At 37.8% G+C, this 22,327-nt stretch overlaps 1 protein-coding gene across 8 annotated transcripts in view; it reads left to right on the forward strand.

The window, feature by feature from the left end:
* Window positions 1-22,327, forward strand: part of TMEM117 (transmembrane protein 117) — a 499,445-nt gene that overhangs the window by 323,086 nt on the left and 154,032 nt on the right. For all 8 annotated transcript variants that reach the window (XM_045061663.1, XM_023256968.2, XM_045061664.1 and 5 more), the window contains one exon: window positions 10,850-10,947. In XM_045061663.1, the coding sequence (XP_044917598.1) occupies window positions 10,850-10,947 (98 nt within the window). The remainder of the gene's footprint in view (window positions 1-10,849; window positions 10,948-22,327) is intronic.

The raw sequence follows: 22,327 nt of genomic DNA on the forward strand, positions 1-22,327 counted from the left end.
CCAGAGCGGCTGCACCAATTTGCATTCCCACCAACAGTGCAAGAGGGTTCCCGTTTCTCCACATCCTCTCCAGCATCTATAGTCTCCTGATTTGTTCATTTTGGCCACTCTGACTGGCGTGAGGTGATACCTGAGTGTGGTTTTGATTTGTATTTCCCTGATAAGGAGCGACGCTGAACATCTTTTCATGTGCCTGTTGGCCATCCGGATGTCTTCTTTAGAGAAGTGTCTATTCATGTTTTCTGCCCATTTCTTCACTGGGTTATTTGTTTTTCGGGTGTGGAGTTTGGTGAGCTCTTTATAGATTTTGGATACTAGCCCTTTGTCCGATATGTCATTTGCGAATATCTTTTCCCATTCCGTTGGTTGCCTTTTAGTTTTGTTGGTTGTTTCCTTTGCTGTGCAGAAACTTTTTATCTTCATAAGGTCCCAGTAATTCACTTTTGCTTTTAATTCCCTTGCCTTTGGGGATGTGTCGGGTAAGAGATTGCTACGGCTGAGGTCAGAGAGGTCTTTTCCTGCTTTCTCCTCTAAGGTTTTGATGGTTTTCTGTCTCACATTTAGGTCCTTTATCCATTTTGAGTTTATTTTTGTGAATGGTGTGAGAAAGTGGTCTAGTTTCAACCTTCTGCATGTTGCTGTCCAGTTCTCCCAGCACCATTTGTTAAAGAGGCTGTCTTTTTTCCATTGGATGTTCTTTCCTGCTTTGTCAAAGATGAGTTGGCCATACGTTTGTGGGTCTAGTTCTGGGGTTTCTATTCTATTCCATTGGTCTATGTGTCTGTTTCTGTGCCAATACCATGCTGTCTTGATGATGACAGCTTTGTAGTAGAGGCTAAAGTCTGGGATTGTGATGCCTCCTGCTTTGGTCTTCTTCTTCAAAATTCCTTTGGCTATTCGGGGCCTTTTGTGGTTCCATATGAATTTTAGGATTGCTTGTTCTAGTTTCGAGAAGAATGCTGGTGCAATTTTGATTGGGATTGCATTGAATGTGTAGATAGCTTTGGGTAGTATTGACATTTTGACAATATTTATTTTTCCAATCCATGAGCAGGGAATGTCTTTCCATTTCTTTAAATCTTCTTCAATTTCCTTCATAAGCTTTCTATAGTTTTCAGCATACAGATCCTTTACATCTTTGGTTAGATTTATTCCTAGGTATTTTATGCTTCTTGGTGCAATTGTGAATGGGATCAGTTTCTTTATTTGTCTTTCTGTTGCTTCATTGTTAGTGTATAAGAATGCAACTGATTTCTGTACATTGATTTTGTATCCTGCAACTTTGCTGAATTCATGTATCAGTTCTAGTAGACTTTTGGTGGAGTCTATCGGATTTTCCGTGTATAATATCATGTCATCTGCAAAAAGCGAAAGCTTGACCTCATCTTTGCCAATTTTGATGCCTTTGATTTCCTTTTGTTGTCTGATTGCTGATGCTAGAACTTCCAGCACTATGTTAAACAACAGCGGTGAGAGTGGGCATCCCTGTCGTGTTCCTGATCTCAGGGAAAAAGCTCTCAGTTTTTCCCTGTTGAGGATGATGTTAGCTGTGGGATTTTCATAAATGCCTTTTATGATCTTTAAGTATGTTCCTTCTATCCCAACTTTCTCAAGGGTTTTTATTAAGAAACGGTGCTGAATTTTGTCAAAGGCCTTTTCTGCATCGATTGACAGGATCATATGGTTCTTCTCTTTTTTTTTGTTAATGTGATGTATCACATTGATTGATTTGTGAATGTTGAACCAGCCCTGCATCCCAGGAATGAATCCCACTTGATCATGGTGAATAATTCTTTTTATATGCCGTTGAATTCGATTTGCTAGTATCTTATTGAGAATTTTTGCATCCATATTCATCAGGGATATTGGCCTGTAGTTCTCTTTTTTTACTGGGTCTCTGTCTGGTTTAGGAATCAAAGTAATACTGGCTTCATAGAATGAGTCTGGAAGTTTTCCTTCCCTTTCTATTTCTTGGAATAGCTTGAGAAGGATAGGTATTATCTCTGCTTTAAACGTCTGGTAGAACTCCCCTGGGAAGCCATCTGGTCCTGGACTCTTATTTGTTGGGAGATTTTTGATAACCGATTCAATTTCTTCGCTGGTTATGGGTCTGTTCAAGCTTTCTATTTCCTCCTGATTGAGTTTTGGAAGAGTGTGGGTGTTCAGGAATTTGTCCATTTCTTCCAGGTTGTCCAATTTGTTGGCATTTAATTTTTCATAGTATTCCCTGATAATTGTTTGTATCTCTGAGGGATTGGTTGTAATAATTCCATTTTCATTCATGATTTTATCTATTTGGGTCATTTCCCTTTTCTTTTTGAGAAGCCTGGCTAGAGGTTTGTCAATTTTGTTTATTTTTTCAAAAAACCAACTCTTGTTTTCGTTGATCTGCTCTACAGTTTTTTTAGATTCTATATTGTTTATTTCTGCTCTGATCTTTATGATTTCTCTTCTTCTGCTGGGTTTAGGCTGCCTTTGCTGTTCTGCTTCTAGTTCCTTTAGGTGTGCTGTTAGATTTTGTATTTGGGATTTTTCTTGTTTCTTGAGATAGGCCTGGATTGCAATGTATTTTCCTCTCAGGACTGCCTTCGCTGCGTCCCAAAGCGTTTGGATTGTTGTATTTTCATTTTCGTTTGTTTCCATATATTTTTTAATTTCTTCTCTAATTGCCTGGTTGACCCACTCATTCGTGAGTAGGGTGTTCTTTAACCTCCATGCCTTTGGAGGTTTTCCAGACTTTTTCCTATGGTTGATTTCAAGCTTCACAGCATTGTGGTCTGAAAGTATGCATGGTATAATTTCAATTCTTGTAAACTTATGAAGGGCTGTTTTGTGACCCAGTATATGATCTATCTTGGAGAATGTTCCATGTGCACTCGAGAAGAAAGTATATTCTGTTGCTTTGGGATGCAGCGTTCTAAATATATCTGTCATGTCCATCTGATCCAATGTCTCATTCAGGGCCCTTGTTTCTTTATTGACCGTGTGTCTAGATGATCTGTCCATTTCTGTAAGTGGGGTGTTAAAGTCCCCTGCAATTACCACATTCTTATCAATAAGGTTGCTTATGTTTATGAGTAATTGTTTTATATATTTGGGGGCTCCGGTATTCGGCGCATAGACATTTATAATTGTTAGCTCTTCCTGATGGATAGACCCTGTAACTATTATATAATGTCCTTCTTCATCTCTTGTTACAGCCTTTAATTTAAAGTCTAGTTTGTCTGATATAAGTATGGCTACTCCAGCTTTCTTTTGGCTTCCAGTCGCATGATAAATAGTTCTCCATCCCCTCACTCTCAATCTAAAGGTGTCCTCAGGTCTAAAATGAGTCTCTTGTAGACAGCAAATAGATGGGTCTTGTTTTTTTATCCGTTCTGATACCCTATGTCTTTTGGTTGGTGCATTTAATCCATTTACATTCAGTGTTATTATAGAAAGATACGGGTTGAGAGTCATTGTGATGTCTGTATGTTTTATGCTTGTAGTGATGTCTCTGGTACTTTGTCTCACAGGGTCCCCCTTAGGATCTCTTGTAGGGCTGGTTTAGTGGTGACAAATTCCTTCAGTTTTTGTTTGTTTGGGAAGACCTTTATCTCTCCTTCTATTCTAAATGACAGACTTGCTGGGTAAAGGATTCTCGGCTGCATATTTTTTCTGTCTAGCACCCTGAAAATCTCGTGCCAATTCTTCTGGCCTGCCAAGTTTCAAAAGAGAGATCAGTCACGAGTCTTATAGGTCTCCCTTTATATGTGAGGGCACGTTTACCCCTTGCTGCTTTCAGAATTTTCTCTTTATCCTTGTATTTTGCCAGTTTCACTATGATATGTCGTGCAGAAGATTGATTCAAGTTACGTCTGAAGGGAGTTCTCTGTGCCTCTTGGATTTCAATGCCTTTTTCCTTCCCCAGTTCAGGGAAGTTCTCAGCTATTATTTCTTCAAGTACCCCTTCAGCACCTTTCCCTCTCTCTTCCTCCTCTGGGATACCAATTATGCGTATATTATTTCTTTTTAGTGTATCACTTAGTTCTCTAATTTTCCCCTCATACTCCTGGATTTTTTTATCTCTCTTTTTCTCAGCTTCCTCTTTTTCCATAACTTTATCCTCTAGTTCACCTATTCTCTCCTCTGCCTCTTCAAGCCGAGCTGTGGTGGTTTCCATTTTGTTATGCATTTCGTTTAAAGCGTTTTTCAGCTCCTCGTGACTGTTCCTTAGTCCCTTGATCTCTGTAGCAAGAGATTCTCTGCTGTCCTGTATACTGTTTTCAAGCCCAGCGATTAATTTTATGACTATTATTCTAAATTCACTTTCTGTTATATTATTTAAATCCTTTTTGATCAGCTCATTAGCTGTTGTTATTTCCTGGAGATTCTTCTGAGGGGAATTCTTCCGCTTGGTCATTTTGGATAGTCCCTGGCGTGGTGAGGACCTGCAGGGCCCTTCCCCTGTGTTGTGGTGTATAACTGGAGTTGGTGGGCAGGGCCGCAGTCCGACCTGATGTCTGCCCCCAGCCCACCGCTGGGGCCACAGTCAGACTGGTGTGTGCCTTCTCTTCCCCTCTCCTGGGGGCGGGATTCACTGTGGGGTGGTGTGGCCCGTCTGGGCTACTTGCACACTGCCAGGCTTGTGATGCTGGGGATCTGGCATATTAGCTGGGGTGGGTAGGCAAGGTGCACGGGGGCAGGAGGGGCAGGCTTAGATCGCTTCTCCTTAGGTGATCCTCTTCAGGAGGGGCCCTGTGGCAGCGGGAGGGAGTCAGATCCGCTGCCGGAGGTTTGGCTCCGCAGAAGCACAGAGTTGGGTGTTTGCGCGGAGCGAGCAAGTTCCCTGGCAGGAACTGGTTCTCTTTGGGATTTTGGCTGGGGGATGGGCAGGGGAGATGGCGCTGGCGAGCGCCTTTGTTCCCCACTAAACTGAGGTCTGTCGTCCGGGGGCTCAGCAGCTCTCCCTCCCTTTGTCCTCCAGCCTTCCCGCTTTCCGAGCAGAGCTGTTAACTTATGACCTCCCAGACGCTAAGTCGCGCTTGTTGTGGGAGCACAGTCCGTCAGGCCCCTCCGCTTTTGCCAGCCAGACTCGGGGGCTCTGCTTGGCCGGCGAGCCGCCCCTCCGCCCCGGCTCCCTCCCGCCAGTCCGTGGAGCGTGCACCGCCTTGCCGCCCTTCCTACCCTCTTCCGTGGGCCTCTCGTCTGCGTTTGGCTCCGGCGACTCCGTTCTGCTAATCCTCTGGCGGTTTTCTGGGTTATTTAGGCAGGTGTAGGTGGAATCTAAGTGATCAGCAGGACGCGCGGTGAGCCCAGCGTCCTCCTAAGCCGCCATCTTGCCGCTTCCTATTTATTTATTTTAAATTAAAATTTATTTTTAATTAATGATGTCTAGAAAGGTTTCTTTCATTTTTAAAACTTATTTACAATTATATGAAAAATTTCAAGGTTGTGTTAAAATTTAAGGAAACTTCTATCAGGCTTCTTGCATATATGACCTTAAAGATTTAGAAGAATTTTCCAGAGACTACCTCTGGCTCTATACAGTTGAAACCTTGCCTAAGAAGAAACTATTTAAATAGCTATATATGTACTGATATATGATTATGTTCAAAATATATTATTGAAATGAAATAACTTGCAAAATAGCATGGAAAATTATATGTATATGCTTGTTCATTAATATCCTTAATGTATATGCTTGTTAAGAGAATGACACTTATTTTTCTTAAATGATACTCTGCTATATAATAACTACCTCAAGAGGGACACTATGTAGCCACGGTTATTATTATTATATTATGATCTTTTATCTCTATTTCATCAATATTTTTCATTAGTATCACATGCTTAACCTAAAACTGTATCAAGTAAGACTAGAGATATAGTATGTAGTACCTGTGTGTGCGTAGTTTATAATCAAGCTAAGAAAAACCTGGCAAAATTGGAGAATGATACAGGATACAAATCATTGGTCAGTTTTATTATACAAATCTTCTGTGAAGCCTTCGTAGATTATTGCAGCCTTTGGCAATAAGTTTTATTTTTTTTATAGCAATTTTAGACTGGACATATTTTAAAATTATGCTCTATCTTTACCATTTTCTAATAGTTCAGTATCTTCAACATTTATTTATTTTTGGGACAGAGAGAGACAGAGCATGAACGGGGGAGGGGCAGAGAGAGAGGGAGACACAGAATCGGAAACAGGCTCCAGGCTCTGAGCCATCAGCCCAGAGCCTGACGTGGGGCTCAAACTCACGGACCGCGAGATCGTGACCTGGCTGAAGTCGGACACTTAACCGACTGCGCCACCCAGGCGCCCCTAGTTCAGTATCTTATAGTCTTGTCTTTATGGAAGAGATGAGACTGATTGTCAAACCCTTTGACTCTAAATCCAATCATTTAACGCAGTCACATAAAGCAAATGCAGGCCATGAGAGCAATGTAGCCTACAAACAATTGTTTAATGTCTTTATACTTGACTAAATGAGAAGTCTTACTTTTTTTTTAATGTTTATTTACCTTTGAGACACAGAGAGACAGAGTGTGAGTGGGGCAGGGGTAGAGAGAGGGAGACACAGAATCCGAAGCAGACTCCAGGCTCCAAGCTGTCAGTACAGAGCCCGACGTGGGGCTTTAACTCACCAGCCTTGAGATCATGACCTGAGTCAAAGTCGGCCAGCCAACCGACTGAACCACCCAGGCGCCCCTGGGTAGAAGTTTTAGATAACAAAAAAACATCAATAATTCTTATAACATCTGCTAATACCTATGGTGTGTCCATATATGGAGAATAAGAAGCTGAGGCTCAGAGAGATTAATTACTTTGTTGCACATTTCCTGTGTTGCAAATAAAAAGCTAGTAAGAGAAAAAACTCAGAAGTCAGCCGGCAGGCTGTCTCCACAACTGGCCCACATAACAGTGCATTCCGTGTGTGATCCTGATGGGTTATTTCATCTCGCTGACTTCTCTTTCTCCATTGGTGGAAAGTGGAAAATAGCAGCTTACTTTATAAGGCTGCTATGACAATTATTAAGAAAAATACCTCCAGGAGCTTTGTAATCCATGAAGCTCTATAGCAAACGTATGGTATTGCTGTTGTCACTGCTGTCTTTCTGTTGCCATTTTTACCCCCATGTCCTATCTGCTCAGCTTCCACTTAGGGGAGCAAAGTTTCCACTTAGATTTCTGTAGAGATAAATTGCTTTTACAATCATTTACTGACTTTGAAATCTGAACATTCATGCTCATGCTCAGATTGTACAATACCTATGCCCTACAGTAGCTTATATTTTACTGAGAAAGACTACCTGACAAGGCATAATGTGATAAGGGATGTAATGAAGTTCTGAGTTGTGTGCACAGACCTCATAGGGAGGAAAGGGAGAGTGACAAGATCTATGAGACTCAAAGAGTTAAATTTTTCCAGCTTGGAAAGAAAGACCTGCAATTTCAAATTCTAATAATCTTCCTCTGGGAGAAGCATCAACAAGTTTTGCATTATATTTATGCTACATAGCACCCTTTGTGCACGGTCTTTAGTCCTGCCTTTCCTGCATCTTTTCCCACAAAGACCGTCCTTGACCACCAACAGAAATGAATTTGATTTCTCTAATGCAGAAGGTAATTGGATTTTTTCTTTATTGAATGCATCCCTTTAATGACTGTCTCTGCTCCTGCCAATTTAGCTGCAAGTGACCTGACATTGATCTGATGATATGACTTAAAATAAAGAGTTGGAGCTGGGGAGTGAAAAAGACCAGCTGTCTGGCATCAGGAAAAAAAAAAAAATTGTGTGTGTGTGTGTGTGTGTGTGTGTGTGTGTGTGGTTCTTTTTTTTTTTTTTTTTTTTTTTTTTGCCTCATCTTGTCATTTTCCTGAGAAAATTCTTTATCCTTCAATGTCATTTTTACAAAACATGATGCTATAATTATTGGTCATATAGCAGCAAATTGCCTTCTTCTAGAAAATATAATAAGTATTTCTCAGAAAGTGCCCTGGAGAAAACATTGAAAATTGAATAAAATCTACACAGTAATCATTCTGTTCCTTGGAAACATTTATTACCGTGTAGACTTTTTTTCTGGAACAGGGTGAATATTGCTGAACAGAATTAATTAAATCTTTTAAGAAGCTGGTATAACATGAAATATTTATTAAAGTATTTACTTATCCTTGAGGTTTTGTATAAATAAATAAAAATGGACACAAGACTTGCTATTCAAGAAAGTTACAAAGGAGTAGTGGATGAAATTGTTGTTTGGAAGAATAACAATTCTTTCCTCAAGGGAAGGTATGATATAAAACTCTTATTATGCCCAAGAATACATGCGATTTAAATTTTTCTACTTTTGCTTTTATTCACTTTTTAGTAACAGTGTAACTCACTTGATTCATGGTTATTTTTAATTTAATTTAATTTAATTTTTATTTATTTTGAGAGAGAGAGAGACAGCGTACATGAGGAAGGGTCAGAGAGAGAGAGAGAGAGAGAGAGAGAATCATAAGTAGGCTCCATGCTGTCAGCACAGAGCCTGATACAGGGCTTGATCCCATGACCTGCGATGAAATCCAGAGTCAGATGCTTAACCAACTAAGCCACCCAGGTGCCCCATGGTTAAATTTTATTCTATCATCTCCCTGTGTTCATTTTGACAAATATCATGAATTTTATTTGATTGAAGATACAATGCATGTACATTAGAGTAAGAAAGTAAAAAGTTGTAATTTTAAATTGTTGGGAAGAAGAAAATAGATGAGAAAATCATAATTTTTTTTTAAAAAGTGAAATCAATGTTGTTCCCTTTTGAATTTTAAATGTTAGTTGCATTCACAATTATCAATATAATTAATGATTTCAAAGAGTTAACTGAGGGTTCGTATTAAAACTATTTATGGCATTTGTTGATTTGAAGATTCAAAGCTACCTCACACAAAATGATTGTAAGCCCTATGTTAGAGCTGGCATAAATCTGCAGTGTTACTCCATGAAGATCAGTGAACTTCCTTTGGTTCTCATCAACCAGGAGTAATGTGGGAGTCCTAGTCCAAGAAATTATGTTGAGAAAGAATATAAAGAATTAAGATTGAATATCTCCTGGAGACTGGGCTCCTTAACCTCTGTTCTGATTGCATTTTAAATGAGCCTGTGTTCTTGCATGCTATGAATGTTTCCAGAGACCATTTCTTGGATGTTGTATAGCACAATAAGATGGGCTTGCTTGAGAATTGATGTGCCTTCCACAGAAAGTCTAGTACTACTGAAGGTGTCATTGATCCAGAAGGACTCCCCACCGAATCAAAATCTTTCACCATAAATGATTAAATCTCACCCATTCCAGGTCAGGCCATTGTTGGAAGTTACACGTGAGTGCAATATTATATTAACACCAAGAAAGAAGTATTTTCTAATGGATGATGAAAATTCTTCCTTACTCAATTCAGTATATCTGATTCCGTATACATTTTCTTAATTTTGAATTGGCCCTATTTGAATTTGAATGGCATTAAATAAAAATCCAATTAATGAGGAGTGCCTGGGTGGCTCAATGGGTTAGGTGTTCGACTGTTGGTTTCAGCTCAGGTCATGATCTCGCTGTTTGTGGGTTCAAGCCCTGCACTGGGTTCAGTGCAGAGCTTGCTTGGGATTTTCTCTTTCCCTTTCTCTCTGCCCCTCTCATGCTGATGTTCTCTTTCTCCCTCTCAAAATAAATAAATAAATAAAAATCCAATTAATGGAACAATATCCTCTTCTCTTGAAGGGAAGGTAGATACCCTGGAAAAAGGAAGAAGTGTGTGTTTGTGTGTGTATATACATACACCAAATATGTTTTCCTTTATTAGAGGAAAGAAGGAAATTCATTACCCATCCCATCACATTTTTAAAAATGCTCTTATAATAGGTTGTGTATAATACTTTGGGCATTTCCTGAAACCATTAATGTGGGATGTGGCCAATGAGAAATTTATTTTATTAATGCATTTTTAAAAACAAGCATTTATATCAAATCATTTTGCTATTTTTTCTTTAGGCAAATATTTTGCAGTCTTTTATATAAAAGAACCTTAGCTATTCAAAGGGATATAGTGACAAATCTTCACCTTTAAGGATTTTAAAGCCTAGTGGAGGGAGAACAAATGTACATAAGTAAGTCAAATAGAAAGTAGAAAGCAATAAGGGACATCGGAAAGGTGGATCCAGAACTAGTTGGAGGGGCAGTGAGGGCATCACAGTGGTGATGTGACTTTGCCTAGGCCTCAGAAGATGGGCAGAATCTGCAGGTGAGAAAGAGAGGTAGAACATTTTTGGAAAAAGATGGAGGACTGCAGATGGCATGGAGGTGGGAGAATGCTAGGCTATTAAAATATGCTGTAAAACTGGGTCAAGTCCCATTCCTCACATAACATTGAAAAAAAAAAAAACCAGAGACAAAGGAAGTAATATTTTGACTAGTGATACAGTTAATAATCTATACATACAAAGAAATATTTAGATTTTGGAGTTTCTGATTTAGACAAGCAAAAAGTATGGTATTTTATTTGTTATGTATGTTTTGCTTCTATGAAGAAGTTCATGGTATCTTAAAGATGCCTTCTCATGTAAGGTAATCTTGTTCGATGTTTTTAAAAAAGTCTCAGTACTTGACGTGTTAGACGACCTTCAATCTGCTCATTCATTTTGTAAAGTCAAATGAACTGCAAAAAAAATTGAACTGAGGAAATATATTCTTCTTAATTTTATCTCTGTATATGTTTAAGTATTAAAATACTTACATATTCTCAATAAAGCGTAAGTTATATCCATATTTAAACCTGAATGTAAGATTTCTGAAAGTGCTAAATAAGTTCCTTTTTTGGCTTCAGGTCACTGATATGATGCTTCAGGACAAACCCTATCCTGATTGGGGAAAATCTGCAAGAGCTTTCTGGAAGAAAGGAAATGTTAGGATCATTTTATTCTGGTAAGAGAGTGTTTCATTTATCGATTTTTAGCCTTCCATCATTCACAAAGAACTTGAGCTGGATGTAGTTTTTTTAGATATATAAAATTCTTTCTTTTTTTTTTTTAATTTTTTTTTTCAACGTTTTTATTTTTTTCTGGGACAGAGAGAGACAGAGCATGAACGGGGGAGGGGCAGAGAGAGAGGGAGACACAGAATCAGAAACAGGCTCCAGGCTCCGAGCCATCAGCCCAGAGGCTGACGCGGGGCTCGAACTCACGGACCGCGAGATCGTGACCTGGCTGAAGTCGGACGCCTAACCGACTGCGCCACCCAGGCGCCCCTTAGATATATAAAATTCTATGTAGAGAGCCATTTCTAGTGGATATTATGCTCCATTAAGATGATTAAAACCATAATCCTAATTATTTTATGAATTACTTTCTGCTTACACATTGTTGCATATGCACATTTTCAAGAGATACATTTACTAATAAAATAATACGTATTTTACCAGAGGTAAGTAAGTTTTTTATTCAGCAAAAACAAGCTATAATTTTCATCAATGAAATCTGCCATAAAAATGTCTCCAGTAAATTCTAAATTTCCAGTACATTTGACAGGATATAATTTTGCTTTGAAGAAGTTGTACAGAGAGGGAACCTATTTACAAATCACATCTGGCTCATTGGCATTCCTTCTTCACGTAATTTCCTTTAGCTCTCCAGACCAATCATTGCAATTAAAAAAAAAAAAATCCATGTCTTATGGAACTTTGTTGTTTGTAGAGTCAATACTATTGATGTGTAATTGAAGAAGTTTAAACAGAAGATATAAGAATAGACAGTAAGAAGGGCAGTGGCCAAGTACAGATTCAACCTAATATTTGAAAAGGTGTGCACTAACACACAGAGTGTTGGAATGGATGATCACTTGTGCCTGATAAATTCCACCCTGCTCACCTGGTTTTTGAAATGATAGAGAAAAAAAAAGTTGTTTGTTCTTAGATTTAATTCTGGGGGTTTATTTCTTCTTTTCATGTACAAACTATAAAAATCATGGGGCAAAATAAACATTCTAAGCCATCTTTGTGCTTTAACACTAGAATTAAATGTTGGTAGAGATATATGGGATTCTGAACTCAATTCTTAGAGGTAAACAAAATGTATTTCAAATAGTGTTGTAAAAATGAGTATGATTTTGTAGACTTTTTTTATACCTTGTCTCTATGAGTCAAGTGTGGCCTCTTTTTATGGTGCATTTGACCTTCATATTTTTTTTTCCTGTGTGAAAGCTCCCCATGTAGCTTGTCTGAATAATATATAATATAATAACTATAGGAAATATTTGAAGATATGTTTTGCTCCAACCACTATGCTAAGTATTTAACATTCTATGTATTTACTCATTTAATCCTGACAACCCTATAAGGTAGGCATTATTATTATAAGCATAGGTCTCTGACTGCAGAGACCCAGTTATTAATCATTACACTAGACTGCCTCTAGGAGAACAGATGATACATCACTGTGCAAATTTCCAAATGATTACCCTTAATCCTTTTTTAGGTAATGGTCCTCTATAAGAATGTGATATTCTGGGGAGTCATTCTATCCTATAGAATTCTCTATAGAGGTTTTAAGAATCATAATTTAAAAGAAGATAGACACTAATATTAAAAGATTTTATGGGCTATCTATCTTAAAACAATATTAATTTACTATGGTTACATAAATTTTCTATTATCTAATGCATCTTCAAAGGCAGGCTGCTGGTTATTGTTCAATATGGCCAGTTACTCAGGTCACATGCATACTATTTGCAAAAGTGAGCCATTCATACAGTAATCTCAAGACCCCTCTGATTGTCATTAGCTACTCTTAATTGCAATTGCTGTTTCAGAGGCGAGGAATCCATACTGGATTATTCCTTAAGCATCTTAGTATGTTTTCCTTGAACATTATTACTCAGGTCTATATATTACCAATTGCTCTTATACAAATGGATTTATTTTTGACAAATGTGATAACATAGATACAATGGATAACCTAAAGCATATTTTAAATGTTATAAAAATAATTTAATTAGTCACTGACAGATAATATTCTTGAATGGAGAGCAATTCAGTTCAATAAATTCACACTCTTATAGTCATTATTTTTGTAAAATTATTGATTATTAGATAATATATTTGAGACATGATTTTTTTTGTTGTATCTCAAAAGTGGTATTTCACATCATGGAGAACATAAAATAACTGGAGGAAAATTTAAAAGCCACTCTAAAAATATTTTTCCTATTTTATCCATTTCCATACAGTTAGATTATCTTGTCAACAGTTTTCATGGTTTTAAAAAGGGAAAATCTGATGCAAAAAGTTGAATATGGAAATTATGTGGGAAGTAATGAAATCTTCTGTTTTGTTCATACTTTTTGGATAAAAGGGATTTAGCAAGTATAAAGGGAATTTGTTTTTTTTAGCTCTAGGAGATAACATACAAAAATCATTGGCAAGGTTTCAAATGTAACAAAAGACGGTATTTACACACTGTGTGTTACCCACTCAAAAAGAGGTATTTTCTTTTGGTTTTGCCTCAGTTAAGGAAACAGTGATTAGTGTGGACAGCCTGTACTGGAGAAGAAATTTTGCAGAGAAAGTTTTCCTAAGTTGCAGTGTGATTATGTGCAGCATTTTTAGCAGTACGACATGCCATTTTGTTCTGGTAAACCTACCTTTTACCTACATGTAGCTGCTTTAATTCACAGATGTCTGTCAGATACTGTTTCCTTTGTAACTGTGGGGCTGAGTTCTTCCTTGATTCCTAGTGATAGATGTCTCTACGTTGAGGAAAATGGTTCCTGTCTCTTTCTGTAATTGTGCAAAGACAGAGCTGCTATAGCACACGGGCTTTTATGCCGGGGGTGAGACTAAAGTGATTGTATTTGAAAATACTAAATGGGAAAGGGAAGAATATTTATAGAACTTCCCTTCCAAAATCCCTTTCTCAGCCCTTTTGATAATTAAAAAGAACAAGATCTAAGAATTTAAATCCTAGGTTAATTCCATACACTGTTCTATTTTACAGAAGGGTTATGAAAAATCATTTCCATTCACTTGTATCTGAAGCAAACATATGCATAACCAGACATAAAAAAAAAATCCAAGTAATATACACCTGAAACTAATGTAACATTGTGCACGGGCTGTGCTTTAATAAAAATAAATTTAAAAAATATTAAAAGCAAGTAATATGATATTTATGTTAAATCCTATTTCCCCATTTTATTTGTTCTCTAGTGACACAATTTGTATGCTTTTGATGGGAAGCATCTTGGGATAATATTTTCCAAAAGCTTACCTTTATTTAAAAATATAAGGGAGACAGTCTTCTGCGATGAGTAGAGGAATGGGCAGAAGGAGGCATTGGAAAATCTGGTGTTCATTAGGGCTTCACAATTACTCCAGTACTTTGCCTTCCAGACACAGGAGGGTTTTGCACTTTTCTGCCCCCTCTGACCACATGACTTGCTTTGGCGAATTAAAATGTGAGTGAAAGTGGCACATGTCACATCTAGGTAGAAGCATTTAATTGTCAATGAGAAGCACTGAAGGGAGCTCATTTCTTGTAGCAACTGAAAGTTTACATCTAGCTGGAGCCCTCGTCATTCACCTTCCCTGAATGACCAGTGTAAACCAAGCATTCTTAACAACACAGTGATCATATAGTGTGAGTGAGAAATAATCCTTTGCAGATGTTAAGGCCCTGAGATGTGGGGATTGTTTGAAACTGCATCCTGCTGAATATAGAAATTGATCCAAGAAGTTAAGTGTTGCTACAACAGGAGGCTGAAATTTTTGTCTTAAAGGCTGGACAGCAAATGGCAAAAAAGAAAAAAAAAAACCTGATGTTTGAGGCTGGAAAAATGGTAATACAGGTGTTATAGTGGCAAAGAATTTGGTAAAAACTGTGGTCTGTGATTACTTAGATGCTCCAGGAGAACTTGGAAAATTCTGCAAGTGTTATAATGTGTTAGTAATGTTAGTAATGTTAGTAATGTGTTAGCACTGTGTTGCTCTGTGCACGGGTGTACAACTGTTCACTTCCATTCCATTTTATTTTTTTTTATTTTTTGGGTGATTAGTATCTTTATATTTGAAAAACTACTTTACCTAGTGCTCTAATGGTTTGGGTAGACATCTCTTGATCATGATTATCTTAATTCTTAACTGAGAAACAAACTGCTATTTTTTCCTTTTTTGAATACCGTGGTCATCAGTAAAGTCTAGCAAAATTGTTGAACTTTCACCAGACAAAAGCTAATCAAGAAATTATTATCTTAATATACATGGTCTGGGTGAGTAACATGATAACAATAAAATAGAATAAAGTAATAAAAAGACCTAAGAATCAGTGGAAATGTCAGTCTGAGGAGTTTGGTAATAGCTCCCTAACATGCAATTAGATGTGCACCCTCTATGACTACTTTTGAGTTTTTTTTCTTTTTTCTTCAAAAGGGATGGGCTTTGTTATTCTGTGTGATCCTTTTCAGCTCTATAATGCTATTTTCTACTGTAAGATTAAAATATTGAAGAGTGAGTAATTCTGTTTGCTTTGCTCCAGAGGGAAGAATATGGACTACTATAGTCTGAATGTTAGTGTCCCTCCAAAATTCACATTTTGAAATCTTAATGCCCTATAGGATGGTATTAGAAAGTGAGGCCTTCAGAAGGTGCTTGGGTCATGAGGGTAGATTCCTCATGAATGGGATTAGTGCCTTTATAAAAAAGACTTCAGAGGGGCACCTGGGTGGCTCAGTTGGTTGAGCGTCCGATCTTGGTTTCTGCTCAGGTCACAATCCCAGGGTCATGGGATTAAGCCTCCCCATTGGGCTCTATGCTGAGCATGGAGCCTGCTTAAGATTCTGTCTCCCTCTCTCTCTCTCCCTTTGCCCCTCCCACCTTCATGCGCACGCGCGCGCGCGCACACACACACACACACACACACACACACACGCACGCACACACACGTGCTCTCTTTCTCTCTAAAAATTAATTACATTAAAAAAAGGTTCCAGAGAGATCCCTAGTCCTCTCCCCCATGTGAAGAACAGTGAGAAGACATCGGCTATGAACCAGGAAGAGAACCTTCACCAAATTCAGGTGCCTTGATCTTAAACTTTCCAGCCTTTGAAATTGTGAGAAATACATTTCTGTGGTTTATAGGCCAGCCAGTCTGTGGTATTCTGTTATAGTAGGCCAAGCAGACTAACATATAGGCTAATGAATGTAAGTCACATGGAAACAGATTTAGATTCATGTCCCTAATAATGTGAGCCTCTCAATGCTGAGTGAGCTTGCCTGATGAAAGGCTGGGTTTCCTGTCAGTAGAAGTATTCCAGCAAAGGCTAGATAATCTATGAGGGATGCAGTAGAAGGATTTTCACATTCAGGGAGACAAAAAGGGAATCACTTCTAAATTTTCATCAAACCTACCGATTCTATGACTCTACATGTTTAACTAGAAAAGTATTACATTTTATTTGCTTTATAATGGAGAGGATACTAATTATAATTTAATATGTTCTGTATAATTCTGTCATAATTATAAGGAAAATTTTTACATTAGACAAAAATTCATGAAAAGTTCTGGAACAACTGTAGTATGCAAAACCCTTTGCCTCACTTTTCAAATAATAAATTAGCCTGTATCTTTTTTCTGGATGAATTTTGTCTTCCGGCCTTCAGCTTTCCTTCCATCTCAACGTGTCTTGTTAAGCAGTTGCCTATCTTTAATTAAAAGCTGCCTCTGGAACTGAGGAAAAGCATAATAACATTTCAAGCTCAAATCAGGTAACTGTACCTATTGAATCAGTCACCTTAATTTTAAACACTGCACAAAGTTAACAGGCTCCATTTAAGTGTGGCTGTTTCTAAACAGAGAGATCCAAGGATATACTTCAACTGGCTCTCTTGCTAGATGTAAGTTTTCTACTTCTGGATAAAAAGGTGATTGATGTTGCATTACTGTCTTGTCACATTATTGTCATATTATTTGGAGATTTTCATTTAAAAAGTGAATTCTGCATTTATGCATGGTAGACGTAACTCCCAGGCATACATTTATACCTGCATGTTAACACAATCACATGCCCTCCCAGACTTAATTTTGCTGAATTTAGAATGTATGTTTTTATTAACTATTTAAGTAAATACTTATTAAGTGCTGAATGCAATGTAAAATAGTGGTTAAAAGCACATAGTCTGGAGCCTGCTGCGTGGCTTTCAGTCCTGGCTTTGCTACTTGCTATTGTGTATTAGTTATTATTTTGTTTTAAATGGTATTATGATTGCTGTTACTTGGCATCAGGTGGTCTCTGTGGCACTGAGAATATAACTTTGAAAGAGAAAATGACTCTTGGCAACATAATTTTCTGTCTGATGAGAAATACAGGGTGTTGAGGGGTCAGGCAAAGCCAGCCTTGGGTGTGGGTGCCATGACGTGGTGCTAAGAGAGCTCCAGGGATTGTTTTGTAAATGAACTAGAACCTCAGTGTCATCTCAGGATAAGCAGGAGTCAGGTGAGAGGAAACATGGCGATTGGTTACGGGAGTGAGGCAAAAGGAAAGTTCAAGGGTAGCACTGAATGTTTAGGCTTAAGCAAATGAACAGATGGTGATATTATTGACTGAGATAGGGCATTGTGGTAGAGGAGTAGGTCTTGTGGCGGGGGGGGGGGTGGTGGTGACGGGGTGGGAGGTGTGTAATAAGCCCAGATCTGCAGGATGAGATACAGTAAAACCTTGGTTTGTGAGCATAATTTGTTCCAGAATCATGCTTGTAATCCAAAGCATTTGTATATCAAAGTGAATTTCCCCATAAGAAATAATGGAAACTCAGAAGATTCATTCCACAATCCAAAAATTTTCATAGAAAATGATTACAATACTGTAATATAATACAAAATAATAAAGACTATACAAAATATAAAGAAAAATAAATGGTAACCTGCACTTACCTTTGAAAATCTTCATGACTGGTGTGAGGGAGACAGAGAGGAGGGTTATCATATAGGATGACTTTTACCATCACTAACAGAATCATTGCTATCTCTTGGCTCAATAGAACCTTTTTTAAAAAAATTTCTTTATTAAGTTTATTGTGAATGGGGAGGGGCAGAGAGAAAGGGAGAGAGAAAATCCCAAGTATGCTTCGTACTGTTAGCACAGAGCCCGACGACGTGGGGCTTGAACTCATGACACTGCAAGATCATGACCTGAGCTGAAACCAAGAGTCAGATGTTTAACCGACTGAGCCACCCAGGCACCCCATAAACTTTCTTTTTGTGCAACTTTTACAAGGAACCTATCCAATGACACTAGCTTTGCCTCCTTTTGAGGATTTCTCAGAAATGTGACATTTCATTGTCATTAAACATATTCATCACTGGCACTGCTATAGGCTTATTTGGGTGGTGCTTTTCTACAAAATTTTGCACTGTTTCCCACATTTTACACATCTTCCTAATCTTATTCGAAGTGAGGGATTCCTCTGCCTTTTTCTCCTCCTCCTCTGCAGACAAGATGCAGACATAGACTTCTTATAAAACCTTGCAGTTTCAGCCACTTGCATACCTCATTCATACTTCTCAATGATTTCCTTCTTAACTTCCACAGTAATCATCTTCTTACCGCCTTTCTTTTAGACCTTTTTCTACATTGGGGCCATTGTACACGCTCACACAGATGTTGACAACAGTACAATATTAATAAACTCTTGTCATATACTGTATCTAATGTAACTGGCAATAAGGCAGCAGAGGAAAGGGACTAGATCTGCAGGCAGCCTGACCTAGAATGAAGCAAAGCTTACCTAAGCTTACTCTTGTATGGCAAAGCCAAGGACTGTCCACAGGTGCTTTGAAGTGACAAAAACTACCCTAGTGACAGTTGTAGGTACTTTCCAACATTCTAAAAAATCACTGATCTACCAAACGCTGTGGCCTGAGACCCAGCATCCAGGCATGGGAGATGATAACCCACAATCCTGCAGAGAGGGAGAGGGAGTGGGGAGAAAGAGAGAGAGAGAGAGAGAGAGAGAGAGAGAGAGAGAGAGAGAGAGAAACAAGGAGAGAGAAGAACCATTGTCTCAGTTGTGACCATGTGACGTTCAGCATCATGTACTACTTGTATTGCAAGACATCACTCGTTTATCAAGTTAAAATTTATTAGAAATCTTTGCTTGTCTTGCAGAACACTCACAGAACAAGTTACTTGCAGCCCAAGGTTTTATCATCTCTTATAGAATATAGTGAATGGTATTGCAACAGCATTGTATGATAACAGATGGTAGCTACACTTGTGGTGAGCATAAAATAACGCTATGCACTTGCCGAATCTCTATGTTGTATACCTGAAACTAACGTAACATTGAATGTCAACTATACTTCAATTAGAGAAGGGGAGAGAGAGAGAGAGAGAGAGAGAGAGAGAGAGATACTTAATAAATAATTCTTTATATACATCTGAAGCTGCAGAATGAGGGAATGAAGTCCAAGACAGAAATATTACTAAAGTTTGTATTTCAGTTTATATTTTTACTCTCATGTAGATGTTGTAATCTACATGCATATGGTTTTTGAAGGAATGTGAGTGGATGTTGAGTGAGAATAAAAGATCTGTGATAAAACCTGTAGAGCTCTTTTATCTGGGAACAGGCAGAAGAAGCATCTATTAAGAAGTCAGAGAAAGAGAGGACAGAATGAAAAATATGAAAAGGGGCCAGGAGAAGAGAGAGTATCAAGAGATAGAGAAACATCAGCAGTCAAATGCTGGATGTCTAACAAGCAAGGTCAAAATGCAAAGTGTCTCTGGTGTTTTGCTGGTGACCTCAGCAGGAATGCTTTTCTGGAATATTGCACTAGCAGCCAGACCTGTACTGGGTCAAGCTGTGATTAGGAGAGGAGGAAGTAGAACCAGGGAGTACAGTCAGGAGGTGAGAAAGAAGACTGAAGGGATGTCTATATATTTAGAAATGAATATTCTCAATGAAAAAATGAAACATTTACCGGTTTGCTATTTATTGATTTGTTCAGAGCATATTCATTTCTAAAAGAGAGCTCATTTCAAAGTATTTGCTGAACAGATATTGAACTAAATAAAGCCTCTTAAATTAAATTCTGTGGTAAAAATTTACTATGTGTGTAATTCTCATTCTTTAGTAGGAAGGTACAGTGTAAATAGTTCATAAGGTTTTAAATTAAAATACCTTTAAAATTTTAAAAGAAATGTACTAAAGTGGAAATGGTGATTAAATTCTCTACATATCTCTGCCTATATCACAGTACTTGAGAGCAAGAATGACCTCTTACTGTTTTCCAAGGACTTAGCACAGTGCCTGACACACAATAAGCATGAAGCATATTTTTGTGAAATTAATTACTTTGGTGAGGACCTTCAAATCTAACATACTCTATAATATTTCTGAAAAATTCTCTAGACTTCATTAAAATGATTAAATAGTAATTAAACATAAACTTTTTCACTTAACATTTTCACATATACATTTCATGTTCAGTTGATGCTTTACAAGAAAAGGTGTAATGTTTCTGAGTTATTCTTTCTGAAAAATGCTTAAAAGTATTTAATTTCAGTACTTTAAAAAGTCATTTAAAAAAAGAAAATAAAAAGTCATTTTGGTTCCAAATTACATACTTTACCTACAACTAGAAATTCCATTAAAATATTTTGAGATGTATAACCACAATGACATAATTCCAGCCCCTACTGACCCTGAACACTTTTATCTTCGGATCTTTTCCTTATTTCTTAAAGGTAAGTGAGGTTTAAGGAAAAAGAATTAAATAAGCTGGTCTTAAATTGCTTAATAGTGCCTCTATCATAGGCCTTTATTCCAATTGCTAAAACCTGAAATAGCAACATTGAGCCCAAGAGTAATCTTTGGATTTATGAATTTTTGAAAGAAAAAAATGCCCTTCAATAAAGGCTTAGAAATACCGCATTAGATTTTCTGTATAACAAGAATTGGTAGAACAGTTATTCCTCTTTAGTTTTAAATCTGCTGGTTGAATGGAGTACTCCCCTGAGCCATAAGGCCTAAGTCATACTTATTAAGTTTCTAAAGTATAGGTCATGATTTCAAAAAACTCCCTTGAGTTTGCATATAATGGTATAAATGCACAAAATTAAACTGGAAATCATAAATTCTAGAAGAAAGAAGGCAGCATTTAACCAAGTATAGTGACTTGACCCATTTTAGGAGTGTGATAATCTTTGCCTATCTTCACTGTTTCTCATGACACATGCCCCCCTCCATCGTCTCTAGTAGACTAAAGTTGCAAGGCTTTCATAGTAACAGAACTTCAGACATCCTACAACTTGACCTGTTAGAAAGCCCAGACATTTTCTTTCTTGCTGTTTCCCCACAACTTGTAGGAACCATTGGTGGAATACTTTGAAGTATTTCTCTTCATCCTGCAAATGTTTACCAAGTGGCCACAATGCAGAGGACTCAGAATGAAATGCTACTACAATAATGTGTTTTGGTGCACAGAAGTCCTCCTTAAAAAGAGTGTTTGCTTTTGTGTGCTTTGATCAAAACCTGCCTGTGAGAATTAAGATTTTCTGTTCAGGTGACAGTTATATCAGAATAGTGGTTATTCTTTACATAAATCATTCCAATCATATTGTCTGTCAGCTTTTTGTAGAATGAATGAGGAGTAACAAATCTCAGTGTCACCAAGGTACAGCTGGTTGTTTAGTACCCATGATTCACTGTGATTCACATCTGGTTCAGAGATTGGTGACCCACAAACTTAATTTTGTGGTACATTAGTCACTGTTGGAAACTCACAACTGATTGGTTTTCAAACCAGAATTGCTGGTAACTAATACTCCGATGTTCTCTGCAGGGCAACTTTTTCACCATCATCAAGTAGAAATGAATAATTGTTTACTTTGTGAGCCATTGATCAAAATTAAGGGAGGTGAAGACTGCAGGGGAGGGTTTATCCAAGACAAGTTGAGACTTGTGACAGTTCTCATCAATGGGTGATTTCTTTCAGGGACCAGACTGCTACTGCTGTTGGTACCCTAATCCACTGTAAATTCTGCCAGCATGGCTGGTTCTGTAATGCCAGCTCTTATTTTCAGAATATTCTGTTCCTACATTTTCCCCCATTGGCCAGAGCTCCCTCGTGCTTTCTCTCTTTACAAGAAGGGATGGATGCACTAACTGTATTGAAGGTTGAAATGCTTTGATGTTTGTTGCTGCACCCAAAATATATAAAGAACTTATAAAAACTCAGCACCTAGAAAGAAAATCGCCCTGTTTAATAATGGGCAGAAGACATGAGTATACATTTTTTCAAAGAAGAAATACAGA

This window comes from Felis catus, chromosome B4, assembly GCF_018350175.1.
Source record: "Felis catus isolate Fca126 chromosome B4, F.catus_Fca126_mat1.0, whole genome shotgun sequence".
In the NCBI taxonomy this organism is placed as follows: domain Eukaryota; kingdom Metazoa; phylum Chordata; class Mammalia; order Carnivora; family Felidae; genus Felis; species Felis catus.